Here is a 23787-nt window from a genome sequence, read left to right on the forward strand (position 1 = left end):
TACAAGGACCCCATAGTAGACCCTTCTAACGGTGAAAACTCCCACATCCCCCCCACCCCAAATAAAAAAAGAAAAAGAAAAAAGAAAGAATAAGCTTGTGGCGGAGAAATTTGGGCTGCGTTTGGTAACGTTCTATTGGAATGTTTCTGGAGTTTTTTTGTTCTATTGGAACAAAAAAATGGAACAAAGCGTTTGGTGCATCATAGACGAGTTTCCATTTTTTTTGAACAAAAAGTGAAAAAAAAAAAAAAAACAGTAGAAACTGGAATTGACGGAATGACAAATAGTTGTTCCGTCTTCCTAGTTTCGTTCCAAATAAAAATAAATGAACTATTTGGTTGATTTTAGGAAAATCATTCCCGATAAACTTGTCTTCCGCCCTAGCTCTTCAATTTTCACAATTTCACGCACAAAGAGGGGAGAAGACCTGTGTTTTGAAACCGTTCCAAAAACATATTTACCAAACACCATTTTTTCGTTTAAAAACGGTGTTTTGACACAAAAACTGAAATTTTCATTTTTAACACCAACTTCGTTTCTGGAACAAAAATATTACCAAACACAGCCTTGGCCTGAACAATATAGAGCCCTCTGATTGTAACTATTTCGGCATAAAGTTTCACACTCTTCTCCATGAAATTAAATTCGTTTATGAACAAAAGATGCAAGTTCCTAATGTAGGGTTTATCTAATGATTTGTCCAACTTACCTATTTGTTATAAACCCCTATTTTGTTGGACTGTTGACTTAATCACATCGAAGCACAACGTGACTCACAACATGATAGACATGTTTCCTGTAATCGCTCGCCCGCCCTTGCTAGCCCTTATGGGAGGCTGAATGGTTATCTATAAAACTAAGAGACTGAGGTCCTCCATCTACTATACGTAGTTCACGCATCTCTATTACTGTGTGAGTGTAACTAAGAAGGTGAAGAGAGAGAAATCAAAGCTAAGGTTGCAGTTGTCCAAATTTAAACGAATCAATAGCTGCATCTTCATCCGGAGGAGGAAACAATATCAAATTCCTACGTTAATATTGTGGTATTTGAACTGTATGTAATCCATCCATTTAGAAATAAATGATTGTTTCTTGTAATTTTTCTTTTCTTTGCAATATCATATCGTTTAGGAGTGCCTTAATTTCTTCATCTAATTCTTCTACTCTTCTCGCCAAGAATATTCTGGGTAAGAGTGGCCCTAATGACGAATTTTGTGCGCATCAGAGAGAGAGAGAGAGAGAGAGAGAGAGAGAAGAGAGATTGATTGGCAAAATTGTGTCCTTCTCCTCTATCTCGTCATTTGTAATTATCAATTGCTCACTTTGACTGTGCTTCACTATAATAGTCCGTTTTGGGATTTTTAATCCCATTGTTATTTTTTTTCTTAATTTATTCAATTATAGATTTCCTTGTCGATCCGTTTATTTATAATTTTCCCTGTCTATTAATAACAAGTGTCCTTGTCAATAACCAAGATCCTTGTTAGCTTCAAAAGAGTGAAAATGTAGAATCCCATTATGTATCCTGCCTAAGATTATAGGACATGTAATTTTATTAGTGTCTGGGTCTGTCGAATTTGACTATATAGAGATCTTGTGTCAATGATTGGACCAAAACATTCAATAGAATAGCATTTGTTTTCAAAATATTTACAAATTCATTATTAAATTCAGATTTTCGTCTAATATACATATAGTAGCCATCATCTCTCTTTGATATTTCTTAGTAGGGTAGTGGATTCCGTGTTAAACATCTTTCTTGTTTATGATCAAACACCATGAATTTAATACACCAATATAGTCAGAAAGACATCAATCATTGGTGCACCAAACCCCATGATGTGTAACCACGACGATAAAAGTATCTTTAGTCAAGGGACCAACTAAATTCTATTAACACGGATTTTTTGATTTATCAACTAGTAGTGACACATGTAAGACTCCCCTGTGTGATCTTGCATTGTGTGCCATCATCATGTGTACTCACACTCGTGTCCTAAAATGCCATTCCAAAGAATACATGGTGTGACGACTATATATAGATAGAATGCTCAGTCTTATTATCCCTAGTCAAGAACTATTTAGGTGAAAACTTAATGAAACCATAGTATGTCAATAATCATGCATAATAAATTAATTTAAATATTAAATAAGTAAGAAAGAACGCTACCTGATAGCATGTACCTACGCCAAGATACAATGGGTGCAAAAAGATTGTACTATCCCGCATTAAAGATGTTCGCATGTGCCCTCCTATTGGTTGTGAATGTTTATGTGTATGTGCACTATCAGATAACATTCTCTCGCCCATTAAATAAATATGGAACTTGATGGACATAGTAATATCATTCTCTCTCTCTCTCTCTCCTCACTTTTCAATTCGGAACATTCTTCTCCTTCTCTCATCACTCTATAAACCTTCCCACTCAACCGGATGAGGTGGGATGGGATGCTACAATAACATTTTGTTTGCTTTACCATTCTAGTATTTCACCTAGGAGTATCAATCCCTAGCCTAAATCAATAAAATCGATTGAAAAAACCCGGATCAAACTTGATACACATGAACTAAACCACCCAGTTAGATACTGACACATGACATCTCACCACTTATCTACACCACAGCTTTGGATAGCCAAGTGGCGGAGAAACCCAAACTTTTCTTCAGTGATTGAGTCATGATAGGACTCCATCCATCCAAGGTAATATTCCCTATGGAAACGTAAAACGTGCAAGGAGGAGTCCTCCAACAAACCGTCCTAATCCCTTAAGAGGAAGAAAGACGCGTCCTAGTAGGACTCTACATGGTATGATCATATAAGAAGAAACTTGGAGGAGAGAACCAAGTAAGTTCACTCACTCGCCAATACTCTCAAAAAGACTGTTGCATGGGTCTCTAACTTGGGCATCAGAGGACTAATCCCAGAGCCACCTTTGAGTATCTGCCTTCTGTGATTTTGCAGGACCGACGCACAGCCTTATACGGATTCCTAGGAACAACATAACCAAATCGATCCTTATTGGATTGGTTTTGGACTTAGGTATGTTGGGACCGATTAAAAACTGGTCCAAACCAAATCGACCAATAACCGAATCGAAACCAAACCAAATGAAACTGATTAAAAAAAAAATGATTATGAGATTATAAATTGGTGAATTTATTGTCCATCTTTTACAATATTAATGAGAATATTTTGTTTTAAGGGGAATTGTTACAAATCAATGAATATGAGGTTATGGATATGAAATTGATTTGTAAATTGTAACAATACTTGCATTGTTTTCCTTGTTCACTATACAAAATTAGTTGGATAGTTAAATAAATGATTAGATAATAGGGTTCATTTTGTGATTTCAATATTAGTTATTTTCTTAGTAATTAGTTATCTATTGGTTTCAATATTAGTTATCTTTCCCTTAGTAATTAGTTATCTATTGGTTACAATGTTAGTTTAAAGTGTTTTTGCAAAATATTTCGTCCCTATATGTTATGAATGGAAGATTTCATTATGGTTCATGTCCGATAATAAACCGATCTAAACCGGTGTTAACCCGATACTAAAAAATTGAAATAAATCGAAATCATATTAGATCAAAACCGAAACCGACCAAAAACCAAAATTCCTTATCAGATTGGTTTATCGATTCAGCCCGATGGAAACCGAACCAAACCGAACGATTGATGCCCCTAATTTCACCCCACCAATATGTGGGTCCAATCTTCATACCGTTTCCACCCCACTCTCCCCTCTGTTCAGACGGGTCCTAATTGTTCCAAATGAATGGAGAGGAGCCCCAATTTGTGATGTTATTGGCTTCAGCTTCAGTCCGAGGAATAAAGAGTGGATCGAAACCCATGAGTCCCGGACTCCCGGTACCGAATTTCGGCCGGTTGGCCGATTCTGTCTGGTTCTGTCTGGAAGTTGATTGGAAGTGAAATAGGCGGGGGCCAATGCGTTGCAATTCCTACGAGGTGGAAGAAATTTACAACCATTTACATTGCCACGTGGTTATAAAACCAACCGACAGTTAAAAAAACAGAAGATACGGCCCGGGAGACGGACCGTTGTGGTTCATTTCGAATCTTCGATATCCGCCAAAAAATACGGATAATGCAAGAAAAATACCTCCAGGCTCCAAATCCTCTCTCTCGTCTCCCCCCTCGTAGTTCACTGCGGCACTGCGAGTAGCCCGTCCTCTCACTCCCCTTCTCTCCTCATGAGAAGCTGAATTGAATCTTCTTATTGAGCTTTGAAAGCTTAAACCATGGCGAAAGCTCTAATTTCATCTCCTCCGTTTCTGGGTACTCCCCTCCCCCCTTCTCTTTTAGGCCATGGCTTTTGCAGGTTCCCTTATCGTAGGCTTAACGATACCAGAGTGAGATTCTCCTTCCATGATGTTCCTCCTCTTCACCAATTAGACTCTTCGATCGATTTTCATGGAATTTTTAGCAGAGCTGAAAGTTTGTTGTACACGCTTGCTGATGCTGCTGTTGCGACGGATTCGGCTGGTGCTGCCGCTGGTTCCACTGATGCCGCGGTTCAGAAGAACGGGGGTTGGTTTGGGTTCATCTCAGAGGCGATGGAATTTGTTTTGAAGGTACTTTTTTTCTAAAGAACTGGAGAAATATATTTGATGGTGATCGTTTTATTTTTCAAAATTTAGAGGAAATTGGAAGCCAAGTGTTGGTTTCGTTCGTGTACCTTTTGAGGGTTATATGTGAATTGGGCGTCATTTTCTTTATCGACCTAGAAACCTCCTTCTGATTATATTTGCCGGAGAGGATTCTGGCAGTTCTATGTATTTAACAGGTTTGATTTAAATCATTTAACTGTGAGACTATAAATATCTGATATTTACCATCTTTCTATCTGTTTGCATAGAGAATTTTGTTTATTAAAATCCCAACAGTAGCCAGAATTTATAGATATTCAACACGGTCCGCAACTTGGACACGTTTGGCCACGTTTGGTGATATTTGGATCAGCCTCGAGTGTTCTGTGCACCTCCATCTGATCTGGTATTCTTTGTTCAGTTTGGGGAGAAGCATTTTTGCAGAAGTTTAAAATATTGGCAGTTGGGATTTTGAAGGAGACCTCCATTGATGGAGGGCCGGTAGGGATAGGGAAGAATCCCTGAGTTCAGGGGGGGGAGGAGAGAATCGCGCACACACTAGCCCGTAGGCTCTTCATCAAAACCAATCTCAATTCATTATTTTCATTATCTGATTTTGTCCATTGGTTACAACCAATATATAGGGAAAATAAAAGATAGAAATAGAAACCAACTGAAATAGAAGCTAGCCATAACTAGGAGCATTTCATAAAAGGAAACAAGCTCTAAACCAACTTTAACTCCTACATACTCAAGTACTCAACTTCCTAAAATAACAGATTAAAATAAACTAAAAATATTATTCTCCTAAATAAAATAACTACTAAATTCTTATTGACCAAAAACTCAAATATGGATCCGTATCATCTCTGTCTGGATACCCAGATGGGTATGGATCGCTCCATGGGTGCGTATCTACATCATCCATACGTTGTTTCGTGATTGGCTTGTTTAGCAAATTTACTGTATGGAATAGCCCAAAAATTTTGCTAAAAAGAGAAAAAAGAATATACAGAATCAACGTCTAGGCACACCCAGACGGCCAGACGGATACAAAATACAAAAAAGAAATTTGGAACCCACCTTCGGCATTGCATTAGCAGGACACTAGCCTAAAAGCAACCAACTGTGAACTAATATTCAAACCAATATCTAGGACGGGAGAGAGAGTCCCAAATCAGCTCATTCCACACAGGAGGAGGAAGAATTGAGAACTTCAGAGGTTCCATGAATAGCAGCCCCTTTTGCTAGAAGGTCAGCCACACCATTGGCTTCCCTAAAGCAGTGACTGATCTTCCATGTGGTCGAAGCTGGGAATGACTTCAAAGTCCACTATTTTTTACTGCGGAGCCATGGAACTTAATGTGAACGGATTGACTCTACCACTGATGAAGAATCATATTCCACCCACAATTTTTGCTCATCTCTTTAGCCTTTTGAAGCCTGAGCAGAAGAGCTGAAAATTCTGCTTCGTAGTTTGTTTGAACACCCAAAAAATGATTGAAAGCTCCCAATAGCAGACCATCATGATCCCTAAACACTTAGGCAGCACCCGCCCATCCAGGATTCCCAAGGGAGCACCCACATTCATTTTTATCCATCCTACTTCCGGCTTGCACCATAATACTTCAAAATTTTTTGGAGCTAGGGGAGGAGGGAAAGACAGGCCCTAACTCGTAGTTGCAACTTGCAAGGTAGTCACACATAGATTGAATAGAATATTTCATCTTCAGCGCTGCCTCCAATAAATCTGTAATGATAAAGGAAAAAATCTGAGATGGCAACTTGTATTTCCCTTCAAAATGGAGAGAGTTTCTTTAGCCCAAATATTATAAGGAATGAATACCAAGCCTGCCTGCCTGCCACACCTCTTTCAATTTGCCAGAGATTTCCACCAATGGAACGAAGCCCATGATTGAGTCATGAGATCTCCACACAAAGCCAAAGAGACCAGTGAATCTTCTCCGTAGTGACACTGAGAAAGGACACTGAAGAAAAATGTGACCAATCAACTTGCCAGAAGCTCAACAGGGATCACATCTGGAAACCAAATGAACACCTATTTACGCAGAATATTATGTATATAAATGAGATACTGGTGGTAGAGTAAGATGATATGTTCAGAAGTAAAGAATTTTTTTACCTCTTCAGAAGTTCCTCTCCCTCCTTTCACCCATGGATTCAACCATGGGACAATAGAGACCCGTTAATGCTTAGTAATAGTCAATCAGAGGATTGTAGGTATTCAAAGGACAAGGCGAAGGCCAAATATGATCTGGTCTGAAGTGACAAGGCGAAGGCCAAAGATGATCTGGTCTGAAGTGGTGAAAGAAAACATGAAATGCTTATGAGTGGACAAGATCTGTGATCTTATATTGTTGATCCCAAGTAGCTGAGAGAATGCTTGATGAGTTGACTAGAACCAAATAACTTTTGGGAGCCCCATTAATGGGGCTTCAGAGTGCAATATCTTAAGCAATAAACATAGGAAGTGGGTGTAGTCAAAGCTTCTGTGGGCTTTGCAGGTCCATTAGATAGCTTGACTTTGTGGTCCATCGGCTATATTTATTGCCCAAGGCCAGGCCCTACTGCGCCCATTTCAGCGGTGGCCCAAGCTTCTGGTTATTTATTAGTGTCATAAACCATCAAATGCAATTTAAATGTATTTCTACAATTGTTTATCAGTAGAAATTTCTGCCTAATTTATTAGGTATAAACATGGGACAGCTGGTCCGGCTTTTTGAGTATTCGATTACTTATTCTGTTAGAAAACTTTAGAATGTGATGACAAGCTATGATTTTGATACCCATCCTGGTCATTTATTTGGTACAAGAATTCAGTCCTGAAATCAAACATTTGGGGTTTGCTACATTGGGTTACTCAGGTATTGAGTATCCTGTTAGCATCTGTAGTTTGTACTCAATCATATTTTTACCTTTGGTTGTTTATTACATGCTTAAGGGTTAACCATGTTCGTTTATCTCGCTAAGCTCGGAAAGAGAATTTGCTACCAGGTCTTACTTGATGTGCAAAATTGTGTATGCAATTTCTTTCCACCCTTCTTTGGGGCTTATACATATGGATAATGTTGACATCTTTGACTTGAGATAGTGTAAATGGATTAGTAAATAAAAACTTAAGGGACAGTTGAAGTTGAGTAATTATATGTCAAATTTATAGCATCTCTCAGTCTTTTCTGATATTCATGATTAAAGCTGTATATGTTTGTTTTTTGGTTGGTAATATTTATGCTGTTTGCATATTCAAATCTATTCAATAAAGATAGATCAACATATGTTGAAAATTTACATATTTTATTGGTTTCAGGTGCTGAAGGATGGGCTTTCAGCTGTGCATGTTCCCTACCCGTATGGGTTTGCTATTATATTGCTCACCGTTCTTGTTAAAGTGGCCACACTTCCTTTGACAAAGAAGCAGGTGAATGTCAATGCTGCTATTTTAACTTAAAGCTAATGAGAAAGCATGGATATTTTCACCAAGTAAAATGAATTTTGTGGTTTTTTATAGCTTATCTAAATTAAAACATGGGAAAAAGATCCCCACACCGACAGTCTGTGGATGCTCTCCCAGGCCCCCTCACATTCTGAGCATGTGGGTCTCACACTGACACTCTCTCCTCCCTGACCATGTGGTCTCCCTACTGAAAAACTGTTTCGATTGCCGTGATTGGTTTAGGATAAGATTCCCCCCACACCATTGGCGTGGGAAACCTTCTCCCTTGAGCATTTATAATTAACCCTAATCAATTCAGATATAGAGGGAATTTTAGGAATGATAGAAATAGATTAGCTCTCTACCTATGTTTGATGACCATGAGATATGTCAAATCACCTTCATAAAGTTAATTTGTTTTTGGTTATTCATGACTAGGAAATTTAGATGGGATTGATGAGTACGACCACTGGAGTTAGCTAAACTGGAGCTTGGCAACATTTATCTGATGAAAGTAGAGGGGAGGATTTCTTAAGATGGCACTGGCATTCACCATGCTTAATGATGCTATGCTGGTTCATTGAGATTTATTTCATAGACTGAATGGTGGCAAGATCAGGTTTATGAGTTGAAATACTCTAAAAGAAACAAGCTTATTCTTGTGAGTGAATGAACATAGGAGTAGAGGACATGGTGACTTAAACAAATAAATGTAATGTTGATTGAATGGTTTGGATATGTGCGATGAAGACTAATGCAGCTTTGGCAAAAAGTATTTATTGAAGGCTCTAAAAGATTAGGGAAATTGAAGAGAACTTTTGACTGAGGAAGTTAAAAACATTCTGAAAGCACATGATGGTTTTTAGGTAAAATTGGAAGCATGTGATATGATGGAATATATGGCGCTGGGTTGACTGGAAGGTGGAAGAAAACTCTTGCCTTGAATATTTACTTGAAGGCATTGATAATGATGTGACAGTCAAGAAATTCTTTTTAGATAAATTTTCTTCCTTTGTTTTGGTTGCTCGTAATATATTTTTTTCCAGTTTGAGAATTATGAGCCAATAATATTGGATGTGTCCACGTAATATTTTTTGTTGATGAGTGATTATAACATCATATACTTTTATTTTGTTTGTAGGTTGAATCAACTCTGGCAATGCAAAATCTTCAGCCAAAGATCAAAGCGATTCAAGAAAGATATGCAGGAAATCAGGTAAAAAATCCTTCTTTTCCTTTTCCTTCTTCTTAAGGATTTCATTTATATAACCAAAGCATAGGGTTTATGGATTCAAGGTCTTGGGTTTGTAATGGTATTGGATCAAGGAACTAGGGTTATTAACTTCTGATAGAAAATATTTTCTATGTATGCTGCTGGATTTGGTGGGAGGGGGAAGTTTCTAGGTTGCTGGTAATGAATCGGAAGAGGGATTTGAGGCAAAGGACAGAATAGGTTTTAAGGGGGTTTTACATAGAAGATTCTGGTCAGCTGTTGAGGAGGTGATCTTCATTGGTGAATCATATTTCCATGGATGATAGAACAGTAGATGTGAAATGAGGGATTTCAATTTGAGGCCAGAGGGGTCTGGGAGGTGGGACTTTTTTTTTTTGGGGGGGGGGGTTTTGGTTGGGGTTTGTAAAATTGAAAGGAGACGATTTCTTACTTTCTACAGAAGAACTAGTACCTTGAGCATGAAAATAGTCTAAGCATCACATTGCTCCCTCTGCTTCGATCTTGAAATTATGGGGTCTCCCTAATTTTAAGAAGACAGACACAACTTAGACACCAACAATTAAAAAAAAATAATAATTAATGATGTAGTGAATAAGTGGTGAAATTATCATCAATCAAGCAGTACACTAGCATGTAGTAAGGGTGTCAATCGGCTCGGTTCCGGTTTTTCTGTTTGGTTCAAATGGTGGACAGTGTGAATGGGATCCGAACCAAAAACTGAGTCGGTTCCACAATCTAATATTCAAGCCGAATCTGTTCGTTTAAGTTCGGTTTTGATATTCGGTTTGGAGTTCGGTTCCATTGATATTCTATGCGCCACACCCACTCACTATCTCACTCCCAGAGAAGACGAATCATCTCTGAGTCTCTACAACTAGACCCACAAACCTTGTTCCCAACACCCAACAACCAGATCTCAAAGATAGGCTGCAGTGGCAACCTTCCCACGACGATGATCTCAAAGCAACATCACTGCTCGCTGCAACGTGCAGATCTACATCAACCATTTGTGAAAAGCCAGATCTTTATCGCTTTGAGATCAAACAAATAAACAAAAAATAAGAAAAATAAACCCCACCAGTCTAGTGCAACACCGCGGCAGACGATAATCATGGCATTACGTACATGAGAAGGTCTAGCAAAGGGATCAATGGCATCGAAGAAGCAAGAGGTTGGGCCACTGGAGGAAGAAGAAAGAATAGAGATTAGGGATTTAGGGTTCCTTCGGAGTTGGGAGAGCTGAAGGTGAAAGATGAATTAAAAAGTGAAAAGGGTTTTGGGTATTAGTACACATAACGTCATCATTTACATTTTTTTAATATATATATATTTTTATGATAAAGTACATCACATCATGACGTCAACAAGTCTTCTTTTCTTCTTTTTCATCACGATTTACCAGTCAACATGTCATACATCAACACTTCTTCTTTTAAGGGAAACTCGGTTCGGTTTTGGATTGAACCGACAGTTCTTATACCCTGAATCGTAACCGGTCTGAACCAAGATAGATATTCATACTGAAACTGAATTTTAACCGAATCAATTCGGCTCGGTTCATTTTGGTTAATTCGGCTCACTTTTGGTTCGGTATTCGGTTTCAGTTACAAATTGACACCCTTAGCATGTAGTAATCAAAGAAATGACAAGTAGACAGCCAAAAACGTACAATTTATTTTCAACCAATTTCTCAGCTCTAAAAATAGTAATGAAATCCAAACCAAAATTTGTCTTTTTCCACTTTTGTGAACTTTATTCTAATCCTATACCTATCTATACATTGGCAGCAAGAAAAATCTTTGATGACTTCCGTACACAATTTGATGCTTATTATAATTTAAAGAAAAACTAAGTTTCTTAACATTTCTGTAAGTAGAACCCAACAATCAGCAAGTTGACTCAAGTAGAATTCAAAGAAAATGGAATCTTGCCTATGCTTGAAATTTGTTTCCTGTTTTGCATTGGCTGTTCTTTCTTTTTTTGGCCCATGCTTGAATTTCTTTCATCTTCACTATCTAAAAATAAGAAAAATGCTTGTACAAGATGAAGAACTTCAACCCTACTTGTGAGGGTAGATACATTGTCAATATTCTTGCATCATTAGACATAAACTGGAATAAAAAAGTAGTAATTGAATTTCCAAAAATAAAAATTATTTAATGCTGACATGCTTGCACCTCTTCAAATAAAAAAATTATTAGAAAAGCACCCTCTTTAACATGGTATGATCCATTGGACCAAAATCTTGGGCCCTGAGTACTTTCTTTGTTGCCATAAGATGGACTTGATGGAACTACCCCTTTTAGCTATTTTGACTGACATTTGTGTAGCTGATCTCTATCAGTTACCTTTCAATTTAGTTTGTCAAATAGGTGGATAATGTGTGTGCAAATTTGTGAAACATGAGTAAATGATCTTTCTGTTTGTAATCATGGCCATCATCATATTTAATTTTTTATTGTATAGACATTAAAATATGACCTTGCTCTTTACATCTTATGACTTCTAGTTTTCTATTTCCCTCTGCATCCTTATTTTGTCCATGTCTATCGCATGCAAAACGGTTCATTAGAGTCTGTTTTAATGTATTTTGGTTCGTGGGCATGCAGTTTGGTGCTTATTAGTTTGTTTTCACTGTTTTATTACTGTCAGGAAAGAATACAACTTGAGACATCACGCCTCTATAGGCAAGCAGGGGTTAACCCGTTGGCAGGTTTGTCTTTCAGTTAGCAGTTATATTGCAAAGAGAAATTATTTGTAATTGGTAATTATTTCTACTCTATATGGATCACTAGTATATGTGTTTGTAGTTATGACTTTAACATCAGTAAGTACAAAGACATTGGCTTGAGCATTTGTTAGCATGCATCTTTGATTAATTTTTGGACAAAATCTTAAGCAGTGATTTTTCTTCTCTAAATTAGTTGGGTAATTTGATGCAATTCAGAAAAGCAAGAGGGCCAACGGCAAACCAGGCTACTGGGTTGGTCCAAGAACGGACCAGTATGTTTAATTTAAGTGTCCAATGGGTTATGTGGGCCCTGGGCTTAGTATTTTTAAGTTTTCTTTTGTAATGGGAAAATTCTATAAGCCCAAATATGAGGGATTTGAGTCATATACAGGATTTTTGTTAGTTTTTATTTTGTTAAGTTATGGAAGAGTTTCTATTTTGTGGAAAACTTGGATTGTAAGAGATTCCTCCTTCCACACATGGGGAGTTTCCTATTTTTCTTATTTCCATGAAGTTATAAATAAAGAGAAGGGGATCATACCCACCCTAAGGATTTAAGAAACAATTTAGCCTTGTGCTTGTGAGTTCTGTGGGAGACAGAGCATGGTTCTATGGGATTCAAAATTGCTCTACTGGGGGAAAGCAGTAGGGAAACCTTAGTGGGATGCGAAGGCTTGAATTGCTGGGATTCCTTTACAATAGTTAGGTGATATCCTTTCTTTTTCTTCTTTTATTCTTCAAGGCCGGATCTACTCATTTCCCTATAATTTGCACATATCAGTTCCTTCTTTAATGCTGTTTAGTCTTTTATTTACTGTTCTGCACATTAACATTTGTTGTTTCATCTCAGTTTCAGATCTTTTAAGTTGTTATAATTCTGGTTTGGTCTATAGGGATGTTGGTTTTACCCCATCAGACCCATTACTTGTTGCATTAGTAGTGTGGGAGTGTCCCTATTGTGAGAGATGACTAGTTAGAGATTAGTCTTGTTATTTGATGTAGGAAGGTAGTTTCCTGGTTTGTTTATGTTTCCTTCTTACACTCTAATTGTAATTGTGTTGATATTACAAATATATCTCTGTCACTGGTGCAGTTGTCTTCTCTTCTCACCTACCTCTCTCTCTCTCTCTCTCTCTCACACACACACACAGTTTTTTCTTCAAACCTTGTTCTGGCTGATTGCTATTGGATTCTCTGAAGTCACGTGGTATCAGAGCATCGATAGACATTCCTCCAATCGATTCTGGTTTTGAGAGTCTTCTTTGATTTCTGTTCAAAATAATTCTGCCTTCTATATGTTCTTCAGGCCCTAGTTGATTATATAATGACAGCAAACTAGGGTCCCTATTATCAGTTCCTTAGTTTTTCATGGAATATTGGAAGCATTAAAGTCACTGAAGACTTCTTCACAAGCTGCGGCCAAGGATTAAAGTATCGGTATTGGTCACCATATAGAGATATCTAAACCCACGATAGCTTAGTGTATCTGGCTATCGTGGTGCTCACCTTTATTTATAATCCCATAAGTAGAGTCTTGGTAGGAAACCTACTAAGACTCAAACACCTAATTACATTCTAATAAGGAAACCAAAAACAATTCTAACTCTAAGACTCAATTCATAGCACGATGGGACTCTTCCCCTATCGTGAACACTTTTAACTTTCCCCCTCAAGCTGGAGTATTCATATAGCAAAAGGTTGGACCAACAAGAACTCCAATGAGCACAGAGAGAACTCTAATCAACCATCATAAAGCCAGCAAGAATATCAGCTCAAACACATCAAACATCAGTAGATAAAGAAACGTCATGTCGAATAAACCAAGAAAAAACATCAGCAACGAACAACAATACCAAAAGCCCTGCTGATGAAAAATTTAACGTCCAACAACTATAACAAAAGACCTTCGCAAAGAAGGCATCCTAAGAAAACTGCAACATCCAACGACTATATCAAAAGACTTTCCTAAATAATGCAGCGCAACAAAATTGTAGCGTCCAACAGCTACATCAAAGCCCTTCCCAAAGAAGGCTCTCCAACAAAAGTGGAGGATCCAACAGCTACATAAAAATCCCGTCCCAAAGAAGACACTCTAACAAAAGTGTAGCATCAGGTTACTAGGGACCCAACAACATCAAGTTGCTGAATATACCAAACTACATCAAGTTGCTGAATATAACCATCTTTAAAAGATAAAACAGTTGCTGAGGACATACACGAGTAGATACTTACAATAAATCAAAATAACCTTAAGTAGGCAATAATTCAAACTGATAATAATCTTCAATCTCCCCCTCACGTGTATTGTACATGTGGACAAATAATTAGATCCCAAATAACCTCATAATCAAGGGCATTGTAATCAATCCACAAAAACCTTCTCCCAAAAATTCAATCTCAAGAACCTTCTCCTAAAAAATGGACTCCCATAAACGTTCTCCCAAAAATTGAATCCCAAATACCCTGACAAATTGATTTTTGTCCAAAACCCTAATAAAAATCAATTTCTTCATCTTCCTTCAATCTTCAGAGGAAATCGATCCAAAGAATGATTGATCCAACACGCTGATCAATCCAAACAGCAACCCTCCAACAAAAATCGATCCCCAAAATATAATGGATCGTAAGAAAATAGATATCAACAAAAACCAATTCCCAAAAAATTGGATGCCAAGAAAATTGATTCCAAAAACTGATTGATCACCTCCAAAATTTCGAATCACCAGTAACAATCAGACCAAAGGAAAAAGAGCTTGTTTGCATATAGCAATAATGAAACATTTAACATCATCAAATCTTCAAGGAAACCCTAATTTTTCTTCTCTTTCTATGAACTAGGTTTTCACCATAAACCATAGAACCTTGAAACGACTCAAACTGGCAATCATAAAGAGAATCAATTACTGACAACCTGCTCTAATACCATGTAAAGAAAGTTGAACCAAACAAAACCTATGAAGAAGAAGAATCAAAACTGAGAGAGATATATTTGGCTATCGTGGTGCTCACATTTATTTATAATCCAATAAGTAGAGTCGTGGTAAGAAACATACTAAGACTCAAACACCTAATTACAATCTAATAAGGATACCAAAAACAACTCTAACTCTAAGACTCAACTCATAGCATGATGGGGACACTCACCCTATCGTGAATACTCTTCGACACTTGTTATTGGTGAAGCATGATTTCAGTTTAATCCAGGAAGTACTGGTCATTTTTCCTAAATAATGGAGGTCCCGCTTGTTGGTAAGTGGGGTGTGGAAGCTGCGAGGGGGGCAGGAGGCCTCCAAAGCAGGGGGATGTAGGGGAGCGAAGCCCCCGCCCAAATTTCTTTTGGGGAATTGTTTACTTGGGGTAATTTTGAAGAGAAAAATGCCCAAAAACTCCGCCACAACGTTTGCCCACAGGTCTGGTTTCATAACAGGCATTATGCCCTTTAAAAGAGACGTATCAAGTGTATCGAACTGTATCGTACTGTATCATTCAATACAGTTCAATACATACTGATACCCTTAAACTTCCATTCATTCGGGCAAATGTACGTATCGATGAGTATCGATTGGTGTCGTAGAGTATCGCACCTATAATACGGTATGATACTCTACGACACTCATAGATACCCAAATTTTTTTATTATAAAATACATGTATCGTATCGTATCAATACCAACTGATACTGATACTTATAGGAAAAGACGGTATGATACTCCCTGATACTTTAAACTATGGCTGCTGCAGAATCTGGAACAATTTCTTGTTACTTCAATTACTCAGCATCAAGCCATCAATTGGATCTCATATTTGCAGAAGTGATTCAGCCTATCTTACAGTGCAATCGATCCCAGTTTGAAGCAGTTCCAACTTCTGATTTTCCAGAATCAAGGTTCTCCTTTACTCCATCTTCTGTTCTGTTTTTGGGCAAGTTTTCAGAACTGAAGAATCTGAAAGTACTTTTGGATCTGACCAGCAGATCCTGATTATATTTTGGGATTTTGTTTGTCTTATATGAAGGGCTACCTGACCCAAATTTGAAGAAAGTCAGACCCTCTGATGCTCGTCAATTTTTCTTCTCCTTATACTTCCTGCGATAATACTATATTACCCCCTTTTCTTTCTTAAATTGATTTCAGATCTGCTTGGTGATATAAGTCAGTGTTATCTTTTTATTGATGGTCATTTCGATTCAAATCTGGAGGTTATCTGACACCAGTAATTTCTGTTCCTATTTTTCTATCAATTTCTGAGGTAATCGTTTTTCTGTTTTGCTCTTGGGTACTGCTGTTTTGTGCCCTAAGTTATAGTGTATGATGGCTGATCCCCAGACCCAGTTGGACAATGTGAATGTTCAAATCACTACCACCACATCTAGACCAGAAACCTCTACCTCTCTTAAAGAGAGCTCTGCCTTTGTTGCTTGCCGGGGCTGAGGATCTAACCTCTCTAGGAGAGGGTGTGCCTCATGGGGTGGTCGTGGACGTAATGGCCGAGTTACAGGTGGCCTGCAGAGTGGTCGATCTGTCAGACAATTTAGTTTTTGTGGCAAGCCCAATCACACTATTGAAACATGTTGGGCAAACATGGTCGCCTAGAGTGGATTCCACCTTTAGCTAATTCTGCTGTACTTGATGGTAGTACTACAATGGAGTTGTCTAGCGACATTAATACTACATCATCTGGAGGTTCCTCATTAGGATATGTGTCTCGAGATGACTATAATCACTTATTGAAGCTTGTGCAAAACCTCCAGATGTCCATTGCTCTTCTTCATCCACTGCCACTGTGGCCCACACAAGTACATCAAATTTCCTTACATCTAATTCTTCCACTGGATCATCGATTCAAGTGTATCCACTAATATGAGTTGTTTTCTTCCTTGTCAAAAGTTTCTTACTCTTCTCCTAGTTATACTTGCCAATGGATCCTCTACTAAAGTAGCTGGTCATGGTACTATTTTACCTACTGATTCTATGACCTTATCTTCTGTTCTTCATGTTCCCCAGTTACTATTAAGTTGGTAATCTGTTAGTCAACTGACCAGATCTCTCAATTTCTCTTTCACTTCCCCCCCTTCCTTATTGTGTTTTTCAGGACCTTCAGACAAGGAGGACAAATGGTTGCGGGCTTGAGCAGGCAGGGCTCTACGTTGTGCATGCCACTGGTCACTCTATAGCTGGCGCTACTATTGTAGTGTTTCTCCTCTTCAATGGCATTTTCGGTTAGGACATTTATCTTTATCCAAGCCTCAACACATGATTCCTAGCTTTTCTGGAGTCAGTGTCAAGCTTGTGAACTTGGAAAACATCACCGGTCCTCTTTCCTACTCAAAGTATTTTGCGAAGTTAGTCTTTATTTTCCTCATTTCATTCAGACATCTGGGGTCCATGTTGTGTTAAAAATAGGTTGGGCTTTGCGTATTTTGCTAGCTATGTGGACGATCGCTCCAAATTAACTTGGGTGTTCTTATTGAAGGATTGTTCTGAGTTTTTGTCTATTTTAAAGATTTCTATAATGAAATAAAGAATCAATTTTAATGTTTCCATTAAGGGCTTTTGTTCTAATAATGCACTGGAGTACACTCAACCTGAAATTTCAGCCTTTTGTTTTAATAATGTTATGATTCACCAAACTAGTTGTTTATATACCCCATAACAAAATGGAACTGCTGAGCAAAAAAACAAACATTTATTGGAGGTTGCTCGATCTCCAATGGTTCACATGAAAGTTCCTAAGAATTTTTTGTGTGATGCTGTTCTCACTACATGTTATTTGATCAATCAAATGCCTTCTTTTGTTTTAAATATTAGTTCCTCCTTTTTAGTGGTGTTTCCCACACACCCTTATTTTCAGTGCCACTTTGGGTTTTTGGCTGTGTTTGTTTTGCTCATATCTTACACCCTCAGGTAGATAAGTTTTCTCCCCGGATTGTCAAGTGTTTTTTTCTTGGGTATTCTCGAACTCAGAAAGAGTGTCGATGTTACGACCCAACTAATCATTGGAAATTTGTTAGCGTTGGCATTACTTTCTTTGAAAGTTCTCCATACTTTGCTCCTCTGGTCCCTAATTCGATCCCTCCACCTGATAGTACTTGTACCCTTATGTCTGTGCTTGTGCCATTTGATGATGTTCATATCTCCAAACTGTTGTAAGTGTATCAGTGGTAAGAAAACAATGCATCTCTTATTGCTCCTTCCACCACTACGTTGGTTCCTTCGATTAATGCTTCTTTTGACTTACATGTGGCTCTTCCTAAAGGTAGTCGTTCTTGCACCCACAAGTCTTTGCTTGCTTCTCCTATTGAAAATTATGTTTCCATCTCTCATTTCCCTTCTTTCTATAATCTTGCCTCAATCCGCTGTTCATCTCTATTAATTCCATTCCTCAGACAGACTTACCAAAATTCTTTGTCTCAACCTTGGTGGGAAGCGGCTATGGACAAAAAAAATGTTGCTTTAATTTCTGGAAAGACATGGACCTTGGTGGAGTTACCTCCCGGTAAGGATCTTGTATGGTGTCGCTAGGTATATACAATTTACTATGACCTAGATGGTTCAGTTGAAGGGATTAATGAATGTTTGGTTGTGAAAGGCCTTACTCAGACATACTTGTGGAGTATTTTGAAACTTTCTCACCAGTTACTCGCCTCAACTAGGTCTAGGTTCTTATCTTCTTTGCTATCAATCTAGATTGGCCTCTCTATCAGCTGGACATTAATAATGTGTTTTTGTATGGTGATCTGCAAGAGGAAGAATATATGGAGCAAACTTTAGGTTATGTTGCTCAGGGGGAGAGTTCACATTTAGGGTATGTAAGCTACAAAAGGCTATTTATGGTTGAAAGTTGACACTGTCGTCTAGAACTTGGTTTGACAAATTCAGCTCCATTGTTACTAAGTGTGGTTTTTCACAATGCTATTATGATCACTCAGTTTTTGTTCATCGCCGAGACTCTAAGGTAGTGGTGTTAGTTATTTACGTCGATGACATTATTGTATCTGGTAATGATGCATCTGTACTGCAAAAGTAAAGTCATTTCTACGTCAGTACTTTCAGATGAAAGATTTGGGTTCTCTCAACTACTTCATTGGTATTTATTGAATGGGGTAATGACTTGTGTCTAATATGACACCATCCCTCTTTATTTATAACAATGGAGAGAAGGTTATAGAGAATTATAAAGACCATTAAACCCCTTAGGGTCCGTTTGGTAATTGACACTTTCCCTAAAACCCATAAAACCCATTATTACAACACTCCCCTCCAAGTTAGTGCATAGATATCACATATGCCCAACTTGCAGATAATAGAATGAAACATCTTACTACTAAGACCTTTAGTAAATACATCAGCCAGTTGTTCATTACTGGGAACAAAAGGCATAGTGATAAGGCCCATATCCAGTTTCTCTTTGATGAATTGTCGATTGATCTCCACATGATTGGTTCGATCATGCTGGATAGGGTTGTGAGCAATGCTAATGGCAGATTTGCTGTCACAAAAGAGCTTCATAGGAAGAGTAACAAGAACAACCAAATCAGTGAGAAGACCATGAAGCCATAAGAGCTCACAAATGCCATGTGCCATAGCACGGAACTCTGCTTTAGCACTTGAACGGGCAACCACAGCTAGCTTCTTGCTACGCCATGTAACAAGGTTACCACCAACAAAGGTGCAATAACCAGTAGTAGACCTGCGGTCGTCAGGGGAACATGCCCAATCCGCATCTGTGAAGGCCTCCACCTTAAAGTGATCATGAGGAGAAAAAAGGATGCCACGGCCTGGGGTAGATTTCATGTACCAGAGAATACACAACGCAACTTCCATGTGAGTCGAGTAGGGATAATGCTTGTATTGACTAACCTGGCTGACGACAAATGCTATATCAGGGCGTGTATGAGAGAGATAGATCAACTGCCTCACTAATCTTTGATATCTCTCCTTATCTACCGGGTCACCTTCCTTGCTACTTAGGTGACCATTAGCTTCAATAGGAGTGTTTGTCGGCTTACACCCCAATATGCTTGTCTCAGAGAGAAGATCAAGCACATACTTTCTTTGAGACAAGTAGATCCCACGAGAAGACCTGGCAACTTCAATGCCGAGGAAGTAATGGAGTTGTCCTAGGTCTTTGATCTCAAATTTCTCACTCAAGTATCTCTTAAGGTGAGATTTCTGCCAGATCATCACCAGTAACAACAATATCATCTACATAGACTATTATGATAGCAATCTTCCCACCAGATCTCTTGATGAACAGAGTGTGGTCTGCATTGCTTTGAGAGTAACCTGTAGCAACCATAGCCTTATGGAAACGTCCGAACCAAGCACGAGGTGATTGCTTCAGCCCATACAAAGCACGCTTCAGCTTGCATACCTTCCCTTGGGTTTTGGAGCAAGTGAACCCCGGAGGAATGTCCATATACACTTCCTCCTCAAGTTCCCCATAAAGGAAGACATTCTTCACATCTAATTGCTGAAGATCCCAATCTAAGTTGGCGGCACAAGCCAAGATATCACGGATTGTGGTCATCTCAGCAGTTGGAGCAAAAGTCTCCTAGTAGTCAATCCCATAAGTCTGTGTGAAGCCTTTGGCAACAAGTCTGGCCTTGTACCGATCCACTGTACCATCAGCCTTCTATTTTATTGTGAAGACCCATTTGCACCCGTCTTCTTTTGTGAGGGAAGACACACCAAATCCAATGTGTTATTTTTCTTCAAAACCTGCATTTCTTCAACCATAGCTGCCTGCCATTGTGAGGTTGCACTCACTTCCTGCCAGGTATAAAGAATGGACACAAAGGAAAGAGAAGACACAAAACTATAGTAAGAAGGAGAGAGTGAGTCATAAGAAACAGTTTTAGCAATACGATGTAAAGTACAAGACCTAATGCCTTTACGAACAGCAATAGGCAACTCAAGAGATTGATCAACAAAAGGAGAAGAAGAATTACCAGGGTTCAAGGGGACAAGATTTGGCTCGAGAGGACCCTTCAAAGTATTCCCCGGCTATTGTCGCTTTGAAGGATCTTAATGGTAGCACCGAACTGAGTCTGAACCACGCGGTGAAACTGCTAAAAGCAATAGAAGGTCTAGCCCTTGGTTCGCATTATATAAACCTAAGTAGTGTAAGAATGACAATCAATGAAAGAGATAAACCACCAATAACCATTGACAGACACATAGCGGGATGAACCCCAAATATCAGAATGTATCAATAAAAAAGGAGTGGCACTTTTATTTTCAGAAACAGAATAAGTGATTTGAGTTTGTTTGGCCAAAACACATGCCTCATAAAAAAACTGACTCGAATTACAATTTTTAAAGGAAGGAAAAACTCTAGCTAAAGTTCCCAAAGGGGGATGTCCCAACCGACGATGCCATTGCAGTAACTCAGAAATGGGAGGTGACGTAGAAGATGTCTGAAGAGCCTGACGAGAGACCAATGCCGAGTCATCATCAAATAGATACAGACCGCTATGTACCCTACCAGAGCCAATCGTTGTCCCTGTCACCAGATCCTAAAAAACACAATGAGACGGGAAAAAGGTGACTTTGCAATTAAGACTGGAAGTAAGACTACTAATGGACAAAATGTTAGTGGGAAAGGAAGGAACATGCAATACAGTAGAAAGGGATAAAGAGGGGGTACAACCAACAGATCCCTTCCCCAGAATAGTGGAATAAGTCCCATTAGCCAATTTGACCTTACCATTACCAGGACAAGTAGTGTACTGTGAAAAAAGGGACAAGTGGCCTGTGATATGATCAGAAGCCCCAGAGTCTATAATCCAAGGGGTAGAAGGGACAAACATAGTATAGCCACAAAAGGAGATACTTGACCCAGAAGGGGTGGAATGAGCAGAGCTCGTAGTGGCAGGTGCAGGAGAGTCTGGACGTGTCAAGAGGCGTCGGAGGGCAGTAAGCTCGTCAAATAATAGCGAGGCTACTGAGGAGCTCAGAGCAGAGTCAGAGCACGACCCTTCCCTCGCCCTTTTCCAGATGTATCAGTAGGACGACCATGAAGCTTCCAGCAGTGCTCCTTGGTGTGATGCTCCTTCCCACAGTAATCGCACTTCACTAGAGTCCTAATAGAGGAGCCACTAGACTGTGGGATGCACTAAGGGAAGTACCATAAACAATTGCAGATCTCTCAGTAGGAGTGGCAACTTGCTGTGGAAGCATAGTGGTACGTCGACTGTCCTAAAGTTGGATCACAGCATAGGCTTGATCCAAGGTAGAAAAGGGGTCACGACTAAAACCTGAGACTGCAACTGATCAAACTCCACATTTAGACCTGTCAGAAAGTCATAAACCCTGATTTTTCCCCCTTGCTTCTGAAACTTGGTGACATCTTCAGTGGTGGAAGGAGTATACTCATAGAAATCCAACTCAGTCCATAGTGACTGCAACTCATAGTAGTACTGTGACAGAGTGAGCCCTCTATGCCTCAGATCACGAACCTTCTGGCGAGGCTTAAAGACCTAAGCATCATTCCCTGCCTGGGAATAGATATTCTAGACAGACTTCTAGATCTTCACACCGGAGTCAAGGAGGAGATAGCCACGCGAAAGCTGTGGCAATATGGAGTTGACAAGGAAGGCCATAACCAGAGAGTTGGCACTCTCCCACTTGTTAATCTCAGTGCTGGCGGTCGGACGCTTCATGGTTTCAGTGAGGTACCTGTAATAGCCACGGGACTTAATGGAGATGCAGACCGAGCGTGACCACATAAGGTAGTTTGTGCCATCAAGCTTGATAGCACAAGGAGGAAAGGCAGGAAGAACCGTGGTGTCTCCGCCAGTAGATGCAGATGAGATGGTAGACATAGTTACTACTCAAGGGGACTGTGCAAATAGAAGAGACACTAGCCGGAGATAGAGGAAGCACCAAAATAACCAGAAAAAGCTAGAAAACCCAAAAATCGATAAAGGGTAAAACCTTGAGAAAACGATTTTGGGGAGAGCTCTAGAACAAAGACCTCAAACGAAAAAGTGGTCGATACATACCACCACAAGGACAAGAGGCACCAATTGTAACAAACATCAAGACGAGCGGAGAAAAAGCATCTCGGCAATGAAAAAACATTCTCAGGGAGAAAACCATGAAAAAGTGATAAAAAAATGTTTTGGGTCTCTCAGATCATTGTAGAAGAGAGTCTAAGAGCCCAGGGGAAGGATGGGTGGAGGCTAGAAACCCTCTTCGTGGTTTAAGTAGCTCCCACCAGGAGAGAGAAGCAGATGAAGAGAGATCGAGGGAGGCGCAGATGAAGGAGGCATTGGGAGAAAGAGAAATGAGAAAGAGGCAAAGAGATGGAGAAGAGGGAGAACCCTTAGGGTTTTGAATCCTAAGGCTCTGATACCATGTTGAATGGGGTAATGATTTGTGTTTAATATGACACCAGCCCTCTTTATTTATAACAATGGAGAGAAGGTTTTAGAGAATTACAAAGACCATTAAACCCCTTAGGGTCCGTTTGGTAACTAACACTTTCCCTAAAACCCATAAAACCCATTATTATTCCAGTATTGAAATAATACGGAGGAAGAAAGGGATCAGTTTATCACAACGAAAGTATGTGTTGGATCTTTTATCTAATAGTACTATTTACTTGCATGAAAGCCAATTGATATTCTTATGGATCCATATTAGAAATTTGGCACATATGATGGTGAAGTGTTTGATGATACCCATCGATACAGGAGACTAGTTGGGAAGTTTATTTATTCAATAGTCACTAGACCTGATATTTTCTATAT

At 39.0% G+C, this 23787-nt stretch overlaps 1 protein-coding gene across 1 annotated transcript in view; it reads left to right on the forward strand.

Annotated features, from left to right (window-relative positions):
• The first annotated feature begins 4112 nt into the window (after window positions 1-4112).
• The window catches only part of LOC122058325 (inner membrane protein PPF-1, chloroplastic), a 34202-nt gene continuing 14527 nt past the window's right edge, over window positions 4113-23787 (forward strand). The window contains exons 1-4 of the mRNA XM_042620958.1: window positions 4113-4599; window positions 7943-8053; window positions 9210-9284; window positions 11955-12015. Coding sequence (XP_042476892.1) covers window positions 4267-4599; window positions 7943-8053; window positions 9210-9284; window positions 11955-12015 — 580 coding nt within the window. The 5' untranslated portion in view covers window positions 4113-4266. The remainder of the gene's footprint in view (window positions 4600-7942; window positions 8054-9209; window positions 9285-11954; window positions 12016-23787) is intronic.

This window comes from Macadamia integrifolia, chromosome 12 (genome assembly GCF_013358625.1).
Source record: "Macadamia integrifolia cultivar HAES 741 chromosome 12, SCU_Mint_v3, whole genome shotgun sequence".
Taxonomy (NCBI): domain Eukaryota; kingdom Viridiplantae; phylum Streptophyta; class Magnoliopsida; order Proteales; family Proteaceae; genus Macadamia; species Macadamia integrifolia.